This window comes from Gallinula chloropus, assembly GCF_964237585.1.
Source record: "Gallinula chloropus genome assembly, chromosome: 13".
Lineage (NCBI taxonomy): Eukaryota > Metazoa > Chordata > Aves > Gruiformes > Rallidae > Gallinula > Gallinula chloropus.
This window is the reverse complement of record NC_140098.1, coordinates 3,696,395-3,709,721: the sequence shown is the minus strand read 5'-3', so window position 1 is coordinate 3,709,721 and position 13,327 is coordinate 3,696,395. Positions and strand designations below refer to the sequence as shown.

The 13,327-nt window shown below is 38.2% G+C and overlaps 1 protein-coding gene across 1 annotated transcript in view; it reads right to left on the bottom strand.

Annotated features, from left to right (window-relative positions):
- LOC311196527 (transcription initiation factor TFIID subunit 4-like) overlaps positions 1-13,327 on the bottom strand; it is a gene marked incomplete at both ends in the record, with an annotated part of 142,084 nt that overhangs the window by 114,641 nt on the left and 14,116 nt on the right. Inside the window, 5 exons of the mRNA XM_084270107.1 lie at positions 4,350-4,607; positions 7,789-7,878; positions 8,537-8,659; positions 9,111-9,338; positions 11,171-11,308. Of these exons, the coding sequence (XP_084126233.1) occupies positions 4,350-4,607; positions 7,789-7,878; positions 8,537-8,659; positions 9,111-9,338; positions 11,171-11,308 (837 nt within the window). The remainder of the gene's footprint in view (positions 1-4,349; positions 4,608-7,788; positions 7,879-8,536; positions 8,660-9,110; positions 9,339-11,170; positions 11,309-13,327) is intronic.

Genomic DNA, 13,327 nt, shown 5'->3' with positions numbered 1-13,327 from the left:
CTTGTCCTCAATTTATTTTACAATTCTTCCTACAGCATTTCACCTAATTTTAATGGTTTCAGTGATGGTCTTTTCATCACTACCTTTGGGAGCCTGATCTACTCCTATTAATGTGTCTTACTGTGAGGACATTCTGCCTTAAAACCAGCCCAAATCTTATTTTGATGAATTATATCCTGTTGTTTATATTTATACTCTCTTAGACTGCTCTAAGTAATTTATCAATACACTTCGATGTGATAAAACCCTTAAAGTATTTGTAAAAGTTTTTTATAGTCTCCTTTAGTCCATGTTTGACCAACTTATACTGTGTTTTAATTTTCCTAAACTTTTTTATAGTCTCTGCTTCCAAGTCTATCCTTGCCATCTTCTGTTACTGGTTTCCAAACAGCATTTGTTGTCAAAATTCTCTTTAACATAAGGTACAGCCCACAAAATTCTGAAAAGCCATGATAACAAATCAGAAAACTACTGGGCTGTATTTCAAATATGTAAATTGTAGTATAGGCTTTGTTCCTGTTAATGGATCCCAAACATCTACTCCTCAACAGACATTTTTATTTAAATTTTATTGTACACTAAATTCCAAGTCAGCCACTAGATCTTTATTATTTCATTAACATAAACTACTCCTTTTACCCAAATAGCCATCTTTCACTCTTCCATTTCTAAGCTGCCTTGCACACAGGAGAACAAAAATTATTTCCTGTGAGTCACTAAAATGTGTACAAATTATGATCATTCAACAACAAAAAAACTGATACCAGGAAAAGCTTCAGTAAAGAATTAAAAAGCAAAGCAGAACATCCCCAAAGACCATACTGCTTACTCTGCTGTTGTATCTTGTTTCTAAATTCCATTACTCTATCTCAGCCTTTGGAAGCCTCCAACCACTATGACAGTCCTTGGAAAAGAGTTAGTAAACATTTAACCAAATGCTATTCTACTGTAGGATGGTGAAACATCCACTCTGGACACTGCACAACTTACTGCAACGTCCAGATGCGTTTCTATACATCTTTCCTAATCCTAGGCCTGCAGTAATCTTTATATAGCTTTCCATATAATTGGTTTTAATTAAGATGGATCACTTCAATTCCTTACTTTTTATCATTTAAATTTAATAATTGGCTTCAACCTGGAGTACCTTCTCCTTACAATGCTGTGTCAACACAACATACAAAGTGCTAATCGATCTCCATTACTCATCAATCTATTTATTAGAAGTTCAACACATTCAATAAAGAACATCTCTCATTCACAGAAACTTTTATGTGCTGCAACACCCAAAGCAAGACAGGTGATGTTTGCATATATAAGGCTATACAAAGCTCCTGCCCCTAAGAATGCCAATTTAGACAAACTTTGAACACTGCACTTAGAACAATTAAAAAAAATCGATTCCTGGCTTATGTCATTAGTGTCTCATCAATAAAATATTAGCCTAAGATTATTCCCCTTTTCCCTAGCTCAAAGTAGCAACCAGTACTAACTGCACTGTCTAGCTCTTTAGAGCATAACTTCTTCATAGTTTTGGAACACAATTCCAAAACTTTGCAGAACAGATGAATAAAATAGTCTTCTCTCTCATGTCCACCAACACTATCCATATTAATGGTGAAGTCTCCTTTGTGCAATCTACGCTGCATGCTGAGCAGTGAACAGGGAATCCTCACGTTGCAAGATACCTCAACAGAACTGAGGAAGTATCACCACATCTGACCCCTTTGTAAAACTGAAAAGGCAAAAGAAAGGAACAGCTAACAGATTCTCTACGTTTTAAATGAAACTAGACTACTGGAAACTGGCTGGTATGAAAGGACCTATATTCCAAAAGAAGCTTGCCCTTCTGCAGCTGGACAGTTTGCAAAGCCAGCTGGAACTCTCTCCAGTGAGCTTCAGGCTCGGAAAACCTGGAGCTCAGCCAGCTTCCTCCATCAGTGCTGGCCACCCTGAGGCAAGCCAGCTGGAATCTTCCTCTTCCGGACAAGTCCCAGGCAAGATGGCCAGCAGCTCTTTGCTGTGCTCTGATTTTGGGGAGCACTAAGAAGTGTGAAGAGTGTGATCACTGTCACCACAAAAAAGTCAATACTTAACGAATAATTACTACTGTGATATGGTGATACCCTGAGTTGGGTTGTCTGCTTGGCACCTGTGCTGATGGTTGCTGTGGTATATAAGACTCTTACTGTCTGATGCTGCTTTTGTCTGCATAGAACTAATTTGAGGGCCATTTAGAAGTGCTTGGTTAATGTAATATTTGGTTCTATTAACTAATTACTGATATATTAAAAGGAAATAAAGAAATCCAATTCTGCAATAAAACAAATAAATTATATTTTTATGTATTCAAATCCCTACATATTTTCTAGAATAGTATTAAGCGTAGTTTTGCTCTGCACAGTTTGCTATCTTTTGAAAATTTAGCAGTCAGGTACCCACTAAGATGAAAATTCAGTCCTAGACCTATGTATAACCTCCTCACAGACAGAAAAGAAACTTTTTGCCCATCAATTCAGTCTCCAGAACATATTACTTCAGAAGTTTTCAGCTCACTCTTATGGCATTGGTATGTTGAATAAGACAACAGAGTAACTCTTCACATTGCTAATCTCCACTAAGGTTAACGTCACGATTGCTTCCTTTGGGTATGTTCTCACAGGCAGGTGGTGTCTCTCCCACAAATTTGGTTTTAGTTCATTCAGAAAATATTCCACAAGAACTGTAAGAGTAAGAATTCCTGTGGACTTAGCAACATGTTTGTTCTACAACACTGTTTCACAAAAGGTGGGGTGCAACCTGCTTAGTAGGCACAGGAGTGTTTAAAGTGGGTTGGAATACACTGGAAAAAGCTGTTATCTGGCAATAGGTCAGTCCTAAGATTGCGGTGTAAGGCTAGAATTACTGGCCATGAACATTTATACTTGTAGGGAACCTGTCAGAAATTTGCTTTCTTTAGGACAAGGAGCATTTTTTTATACCTACAGCCTGTAATTACAAACATTTCCCATCCCCTTACCTTAAAGAACCAAATCTACTGTCAATTCAGTCTTATGAAACATGGGCAAATCAAAAAGAAGTCACAGAATGTCTTTTCTAACTAATACAATGGTCCAGAAAGGCCAGGGAGAACCTATCTTACGAACAGAAAGGATTCAAGTGGCTGAACAGAAAGCAGAGAAGTTAAGGTACAAAATATGCAAGCGTTGTGTGTATTACAGGAGCCAGAAGCCTTAGCATCTAAGGTGTCGTTACACATGAGAGCTATCCTCACTAAATGATGGTAAAATTATATTACTAACTTTAAAATGAAATTAATATAACTACTAGTAAGTACTTGTAAGGTCCAAAAGATAGGGCTCAGATGGCTCAGACATTTTCAGATTGTGCATGGCTACTTTTGAAGTAAAGTAAAAGAAATAATCTCTCTCCACACACCCTACAAATTACTTACGTCCTTCACTGAACCTATAAACTCAAGACAAGATCACTGTACAGTATTACATCATCATACATGCATTTCTGAATCTTAGGAATACAAATTTTTACCAATTTGATACACCTTCTGGAACTTGTGAATTTGATTTAATAACCTAACTCCAGTGCTTTACTTATACATACGCAGACACCACAGACATCTTTGCTTGAAGAATGATAACACCTATATAAACCCAAGGCCTTGTAAAAATCCTAAATATATTTTAATTACAACCATGAACACACACATAAGATCATATATAACAGTGGGATAAATTCACCACACTCTTACTGAGAAAGTGGCTGTTCAGTTCCATTACTGATCGCGTCTTAATGAGTCTAAGCACATAGTACTCTGATATGGACAACTATATATTTCAGTAAACAACAAAGTATGGTACTACTTCTAAACAAACCATGCTGGCACAGTACAGCTATTCTTCACAAGATTTTGTAACTATACATAGAGGGGGTTAAAATGAGATAATTGTACTCCAGACTAACCTAAGCAAAGCAGCATACCCAATGAAATACTAAAAATTATACTCTTGCCTTGTACATCTTGAAGAGCTTTGTCCTACATTTATAATTAACTCAAATTCCACTCTGCTCAGATAACAAACACTGTATTCCAGACAAAAAAAGGCTAAGAACATACTTCCTTAAATTTAAGCTACAGTAATAATGTTATCTAAACAAATGTTTGAGCAAAGGTTGACCATGTATGTATTGCTAAAACCCAGGTGCTTCTATGTATCACAGAATATGACACAAAAAAAACAAGAAAGTATTTTTCCAAACAAGATGCAATAAAAGTAACACTGAAAACTGCTATTTTATTAATAAATTTTCTTTTATACTACAGTACGTACCAGTTGAGAACTCTGATTTGACTGTACCACCTTAACCTGAGGAGGCTGCACTGTATTTGATACAGAGACTGTGCAAATGTTGTTTGGTTGCCTTATTCCTATTGTCTGCGTTGTGACAACAGAGGAAATGCTTCCAGAGGCAGATTGAGGTATAACTTGTGATAGCTTGGTTTGTTGAAGTGACTGCTGAGATGGCTGTCCTTGCAAAACTGAATGTTGACTATTCAGTAAAGATTGTCTCAATGCAGGTAGACTTTTCTAAAAACAGAAGAAAGTTTATGAAATATCCAATTTAACAGGTTGACAAAAAAAATGTTTTGAGATTTTCTGTAAACATACTTAGAAGAATTCAGCTTACCTTCCAATTTTACTGTCCGCCTATTCATCAAGAAGAACTAAGATTGAACATATTTTGTAAGAGGGAAAGTTTAGTTTACACTTTTACTAAGTATTCAATTTATATTTAGCGACCCTGTAGATTTTGATGTGCCCTAATGCAGCTGTAGCAGTAAAATACAACACACCCCTATGTCTAGAACATGTAGCTTAGGTCTTTAGAATGGCAAGAAATGGAAATAGAAAAAGCAGAACCATAGGAACAACCCTATTCCCACTGCATGCTGTAAGAAGTAAACTGCACCAGTTTACTTCTGACACACCTCCAGTACCTAGAATATGATGATTTAACTGTTGATGCCCTACAGCAATAGCTGTTTACTGTATTATTACTGATCTAATATATTCTGACTGGATTAGAAGAGTGTACTATTGTATGCTTCATGTTCAGACGAGTTGAATGAGTTGACAAAATACAGTTCTAAAAGGCTACACTGTACCTTCACGAATAAACATTTTGCTTTTTAAGTGGTAGCAGTTCTTTTGAAGTGGTCCCCTCAGGCAGCTGTAGAATGCAATAGTGTTTAGCCCAAGCTACAGTCCTTTCTAAACTTCTAATATTTATTTTAAAACTTAATGCCTGTTGCCAAGAGAGGACTTCAAAGAAAGGAGGCAAGTTAAAACTTTTCATGATGCTAGAAGTGACTACAGCAAAACAGCAGTAAAAGGTACAAACAAGGGTTAATGATAACTTGAGAAATCAGAAGCAGAGCAGTAAAGTTCTGAAGAAATGTTGAAGGGAGAGAAGAGAGGAAATCTGCCCTAAATTGAGACATTTTGGACTAAAAGAAAAATGCTTTCAAAAATTATAGTTGTGGTTTTGCCAAGGCATAATTAAACATCCTTTGTATGTATGTACATAATCTTGCATATGGAAGCCATTGTAGTTAACATAGAAGAACCATCTAAAAGTTAAATTTGTCTCCAAAGATACTAACTTAGGACAATAAATCCATTTGGTATCACATTAGAACTTCTATAACAGATTAGTTCCAGATTACAAGCAGGATCAACTAATCAATTATTTCAACAGCATTATCCAGTTTAGTTTTTCATAGTCATCATTAAATATGCATTGAACATTACCAATGACTCAAATGTAGATTACAAAACAGCATGGAAAAAGCTTATTAAATTTCTTTAAGCATTCTATAGAAATAATCTGTGAGTCTTCCAAATGCGAAGGCTGTAATTCTTCACAAATACAATGGATGATTTCCAAGCTAGGGACCAACTGCTTTTTTTAATAAATCTAATTACTAAAATGTTCTACAACTCAAAGCCCTGGCTGACAGTCCTTTGCCCATCATGCTTGCCTCCCAAAGGAGTCCAGGAAGGCTGGACTTTCTACAAGAATGAAACATTAAAGGCACGAGAGCAGGAAAGCCCCATATGCCAAAAGATGAGACAGTGGGAAAGACAACTGGCCAGGCTGAACAGAGAGCTTTGGATGGAACTCAGAGGAATAAAAAAACAGTTTATGACCTCTGGAAAAAGGGTTAAGCAACTCAGCAGAACTACAATGAAATCAGAAGGGCCAAAGCCTGACTGGAACTTAACCTGATTACCGCTGTAAAAGAACATAAGCAACAGAAGGAGGGCTAAAGAGAATCCACATCCTTTATTGGCTACAAGAGGAGACACAGTAACAAAGGACAAGGAAAAGGCTGAGGTACTTAATGCCTTCTTTCCCTCAGTCTTCAATAGTTAAAACCAGAGTACCCAAACCCCTGAGCTGGAATACAAGGACAGGGAGCAGAATGAAGCTCCCAAAATCCAAGGCAAAATGGTTAGCAACCTGCTGCATCACAGACACACACACAAGTCTAGGGTGCTGGGTGGGATCTGGTGATACTGAGGGAGCTGATGGAAAGGCTCAGCAAGCCACTTCCCAATCATTTATCAGCAGTTCTGGCTAATCAGGGAGGTCTCAGTTGACCTGAGATAAGCAAATATGACACTCATCTACAAGAAGGGATAGAAGGAAGATCTGGGTAACTACAGATCTGTCAGTCTGACCTGGGAAGTTTACAGGGCAGATCATCTTGAGTGCCATCACACAGCATGTGCAGAACCACCTCGATATCAGGCCCTGTCAGCACGGGTTTACGAACGGTAGGTCCCACTTGACTAACCTTCTATGATGACATGACTGAATTAGTGGATGACAGAAAGGCTGTGGATGTTGCCTACCTAGACTTTATTTTGGATATTCAGAAAAGTTTCTTCACCAAAAAGGTTCTCAATCTTTGGAACAGACTGCCCAGGGAAGTGTTTGAGTCACCATCCCTGAGATATTTAAAAGATGAATATATGTGGCGCTTCAGGAGACAGTTTAGTGATGGACTTGGTAGTGCTGGGACAACAATTGGACTTGATTATTTTAAAGGTCTTTCCCACCTAAACAATTAAAAAATGATTGGGCAGGGGAAGTAGAAAGTAAGCAGTAAACTCCAGATCAATTCTGGATGACTAATTTTTCTCAAACCTAAACCAAGGCCCTAAGCACATGAGGTCTCTGTAGGAAATCACAGAATCACAAGGTTGGAAGAGACCTTTGAAGATCATCCAGTCCAACCATTCCCATCCTGTGCTAAAACCATATCCCTAAGTACCTCATCAACCCTTTTTTTGAACATATCCAGGGAAGGTGACTCAACCACCTCCCTGGGCAGCCTGTTCCAGGCCCTGACAACTCTTTCAGTAAAAAACTTTTTTCTAATATCCAGTCTAAACCTGCCCTAACACAGCTTCATACATTCCCTATTTATTTCCTATCATTCTTTCAACCTGCCAGGAAGCAGCTAGCTGCAGTGTGCAGCCACAGCTCCCAACCACAAAAGCAGTAAGCAGCACCTGGCTGGCCTGACAGAGATGGAGCCTGCATGTGTCTTCCAGATGAGCAGATTTTGGCAGCAAGAAGTAAAATTGAATACCACTATTCTGGACAGGCAAAGCTAATTACATTTTAAAAGTATATTCTAAACACCAATATATTGACATTTGCATTGAAATAAATTTATCTAAACAATATTTACATTACCTTAAGGAAAGGTACAAGATATGGCTGAGGAGATGATTTGAGTTCTGATTGGAGACGGCCTGTAAATTCTTCTGGATCAATCTTTGCATCCTTCAGGGGGAAGAAAAACAAGCATCAACAACTTAGTTCAGTTCATTTCTGTTATCCAGGTAATGCATATGTATATATCTCTAGCTAAAAAAGCTACAATATCAAGAAGAACTTTCAAAGTTAAAGTCCTGCAACTCCTCTGTATCTAGAAAATCCTTTTGTTGAGAGTTAATTTATATATATGTAACATGCCACTCAGAATTCAGGGAGTTCCCTTGGGGATGCACAATTTAAGACACAACTGAGATCCCACAAACACTCCTATCTTTTTTTAGAATCCCATTCTCTCGCTAACATTTACATAGTGATTTCTTCTCTAAAATATTACCTAGAAAAAAAGGTTATTGAAGTAACCTGACAAGCTACTAAAACAATTGTCAGCCCCAGTAGTAAGAAAATATCTTTACTTAATTCCACAACTAGTTTTGAAGGTTCAATTTAAATTAGTTGAATATGTGTATATATAAAACTCTCTCTATAAATCATATGTATATATAAAACATATATGCGTAAGTATATATACATAATTTTGACATGTGTAAATCTGTGTATGTATATACTCACAAAATGCACACTGAAAATACATTAAATATATGTTTGGCAGTAAATAACAAGCTTAAGAGATAACTGACAGAAGGAAAGATAACTAAATATTTACCAACAAATCCTGAACCAGAGCTTTCACATTACGGGATGTTTCTGGAGACGGTGAGTTATGAGAAGCAAGTTTTATAAGGGTAGCTAAAAAGTTTTTGCATTTTTTCACATTCTCTTGCATTTCCTGCAAAAGCCAAAGAAAACAAGTATCAGATCCATGCTACTTTTTAATTGGGATCAATGCATGCTCTGACCACTACAAAGAGGGAAAATGACAACATTTTCTAATTCAGGCAGGACATACTTGAAATATATCTGCAGCTATTTCACTTTTGCCATTAGTCACCTGACATTTTCTTCAGTTTATGTTAACTGTACGTCACACCTCACAAATACTAATTAAGAAAAAATATCAATTAAATGAATATTTAATTTTTTACAGTCTGTTTTGATAAAATATCCTTAAATATCAGAAGTAACACAGTAATTTGCTGGAAATGCATATGCATCCTCCTTTGAGATGCCCCATACACAATGTACAGGGTTCTCCAAGTTACCCTAATGAAGACAAAGTTCTTTCTGCTTCTGAACAGACCTGAGCCATTCACAAAGCATCTGCCTTTTTTAATACATACCTGTGATACAACTGTAGTTCCAGGTACAGGAGAGCTTGGTATGACCTGGGGCTGTGCTGGTACTTGTGCTGTTGTATGAGGTGGAAGCGGCAGCCGAGGCTGACCCTGGTTTTGTGCTGAAGCTTGAGTTTGTCCACCAGTAAGTATTGCAGGTTGTTGAGAAGCTGATGTTCCAGTTGCTACTGTTGTCTTGAATAAAGTTTGAGCACTTGTTGTAGCTATTGATACCTATTGGTATTTTATATTGAAAAAACAGGTAGTCACCTTAATTCTTTACTCAACCATGAAGTTCTTGAAAACCTGACAACAAAAACCTGTTTCCTTTGAAACTGGCCCTTACTGACAAAATAAAACCACTGATTTTACTTACTTATTATAACTCTAATTTTGTCACTCTACCAAACAGTGAAAGTCCTCATTTAAAGTTCTTTTTATTACACAGATAAATCTACCACTAAAAATGAGTTGCTACTATCCAGCCCTTTAGAATCACAATGATGATATTACTTCTGTAACAGCTTTCTTTAAGTTTGGCCCTTAATATTAACTGGTCAATTCCCAATCACCTGCGGTCATGTCATCAGGTTTGCATCTATGCCACAGTTAGAGTGAGAGCCCACATCCAGACTACACAAATGCACCAACACAACTTCCCAACCTAATCAGAACCTAGCAGCAGCAGACATGCTTTGACATCGCTGCAAAGCCCTAGCAAAAACCCCCATCTTAGACCTACCTGGGTCACATGCAAAGACTATGATGCATGGTCCCCAACCTTAGAAGGCAGGAAAGCTTATCAGGCTGCACAAAGCACCACATACACACAAACCCCCCATCCAGTTTGGCTCTTGTACTTCATCTGACCTAAGAGGTGTCGTGGTTTTACCCCGGCTGAGAGCCGAGATCCACGCAGCTGCCTGCTCCTTAAAGGAAAAGAGCAGGGGAAGAGGAAAGAGGGTGGGGTGAGAGGCAAGGGAAGGGAAAAGGAAGGGGCAAATAACCCCAAAACCAAGAAACTAAGAGGCCTGTGGGTTGGGGTAAGGATAGTTTACTAAGATAACAGAAAGATAAAATATAACAATGCTAACAGGATTCTAGAGCAAAAAATACATGAAGCTGTTGATACACAATGCAGTTTCTCACCGAACCCACAGCTCAGGCCGTGCCACCCAGAGCCGTCCTGGAACCCGACCGTCCCCCAAGAACCGCGCGTCCCGGAGCCGCCCTCGGCCTTCCTCCCGTCAGCCCCCGATATCCTGGGCAGGACGTAACTGGCGTGGAATACTCTCTTTGGACAGTTGGGTCACCTGTCCTGGCTTTGCCCCTCCTTGCTCATGACGAGCTGAGAAAGTCCTTGACTGTCTGACAGCAACTAACAACATCAGGGTGTTATCAGCACTGCTTTCATTTTAACACCCAAACACAGCATTCCATCTGCTGCTACAAATGAAGTGAACTCCATCCTGACCAAAACCAGGACAGATGCCACCTTACCAAGTGCCAGGAAGTCTCGGACAAACACACCAAACAGGACTGCAGAAGCTAGAGGGCTCATCCAGGCAGCACAACATGCTGAGCAGAAGCCAGCAAGACCTCCCAACCCAGCCTGACTGAAAAGCTTTCCTCTGTCTTGGACATGGGTACAGAACAAGCTGACTCAGGCACCTTCACTATAATACTACAGGTGATGCTGTGAATCCTGCAGTACTGGTGACCACACAGCAGACACCACAGCTCTTGACAGGGGACAAACAGCATGTCCACCACCAACACAGTACTTACAAGTCCAGCTGATTTGTTTTTTCTTTAAAAAAAGAAGCTTGAAACTCAACCTATACTACCCCCAAATTTTTATCATCTAGGAAACAACAGGAAAATAAAGATGCAGACTATTGTTCAGCACCTGCTTAACACAGTCTACCTATGTATTATTTATGGGATTATATTTACAATAAAAGCAAAGATATGAACATTAAAATTCACCTTAGGAAAAAAATACGTAATCACAAACGGCCTTTTCTTCACCCGTATTTTGCTTTCTATATGTTCTTCCTACTTACTGTGGTGTGTGAAAGAATTGAGCCTCCCGGCAGAGTGGCCGCAGACGTAGCGCTGACAGGTGTAGCAGTTGATTGAACAACTTTGGCTTGCACTGGAAGTCCCAGGCGGACAGTGGATGTGGCTACCGAAGTCGGTTGCTAAAAAAGGAAAAATAAGCATTTTATTCTTTTTTCTCCTTAGTAACTTGATCTCCAAGAGTTTTCAATAATAGTGATTACATGAACAATCATTATGCCACACCACAAAGATCTGTCTTCTTAAATAATGCAAAAGTGAGCTTTTCATGTTCAACATGTTAATAATATTTCTCCTAAAAACTATTTCTTATATAGATATGCAGGAAAGATTAGAAAAATATGATGCAGCCTGCAAAAAACTGATGTTACACTGATGTATTAGTTCAGTTGTAATAGTTACACATCAGTGTTCATCAATATTTAAGTTTAAACTGCCAGTAATACACATCAGTCATTTTGGTACTTACTGGCCTTTCTTTTCCAGTGTTTTTTTCTTGAAGAAAATTAATATGGAGAGAAAATTCAGAGAACAGAAAAATATTTTCAAAGTAATTTCAGATTAAATTGCACCAAAATGAAGAGTTTTCAGAATCTTTGCCTTCACTCATGCTCTCTAACCAGACAGCAACTGGAACATTAAGTGCAGACAAAGGAAACCAACTGGCTTACAGCCTTTCACACAGTAACATACTCTACAACTCAGTAAAATTTGCCTCATGCAGCAAACATGCTGTTTCTGTGATTTACTTCAGTTGGGAGAGAGACTGAAATCTCTTACCAAAGGACAAGATATAGGGATAAAAATGTCTCCAGGAAAGCTGTTACTTAATTCTACAGAAATGTAAACACCATTATGGAAGAAATATTTCACACAATATGGCAATTATGACAAAAAGAGAACCACTTGTTATTAAAAACAGAGACCCCACTGGTCTCTTGCAACTTTACATTTCTTAAGATTTGCATTCAAACACATACTTAGAAAAGACAAATTTTCTAGGTGGCTGGAGTAATAAATTGTGGACAATATTGTTTTTCACAAGATAAAATTGTTTTTCCTTGATTTACATGTAAAGTTTTATGTCTCTATAATTAATACTTTCACAAAAAGAATGGCTTATTTTAGATTATTACACTGTCTATTAAACCTACATAAAATACTACTTCAAAGAACCTCCAGTACACTTAAGGGATGTCCAAAAGGAACAGAGGTGCAGGCTTTCAAGGCCCCGAGCATTCCTTACCAATCAGTCCAGCAACATTATCTACTGGATATCAATCTCCAGTACTTGAGGGAAAAAAAGGGGGAGGGGGGGAAATCTACCTGACATCTGAACAAAACCTTATTTTTGTTTGGATAGCTTTCAAGATTCTTAAAATCTTGACTAGGGATGCCTTCCATAGTGAGACAGCCTAGAGGCAGTAAACAGCATCATCATGAATAGGTAGAATTGTCCAGGGCTTTTTTGGAAGAAGGCTCATACAAGCCTCTTCTGTTTTTAAACGCCATGCCTCTGTTCTCCATTGTAAAGATCACTTGCTTCAATTTCCTTAAAATACTGGTTGCATGAAATCATATTTACCTGATGGATGCATTTAAAAACATAACTACAATGTGTCTTGTTAATTTGCCTTTAATCAGTGTTTCCAACTTAAAAACAGAGCATGCCTGTGTTATCTGCCCCCTTCTTGCAAGCAAGTACTTCCTGAGGTGAGGATTTACAATGCAAGATCAAAACCCAACAAACTTCTGGCAGTTACTCAGTTCCAAGATCTGCAGTTGGAAATGCCCAAGTACATAGCTCAGACTGCTAGCTAGCTAATTTTCCTCAGCTAATAAATGCCCAATTCATCACAGGAACATACTTAAAAACAAAACTGCATACAAATAAAATATATTATCCAGCTAAGTACGCAATGCATTCCACACATGGTACTCCACTGTGCCAGACCACAGGAGCAAACTGCAACATCAAGACTAAATGCACCCTCAGCTTTAAAAATCAATAGTGACAACAGCCTTTGACACAAAATGGCGGTAAAATCCATTTTGTGTTGGATATGAAGAAAGAGTCTTACTACCAAAGAACTGCAAACAAAGTAAGTTTACTGACATGGATCCAAACCCTCATGAATGTT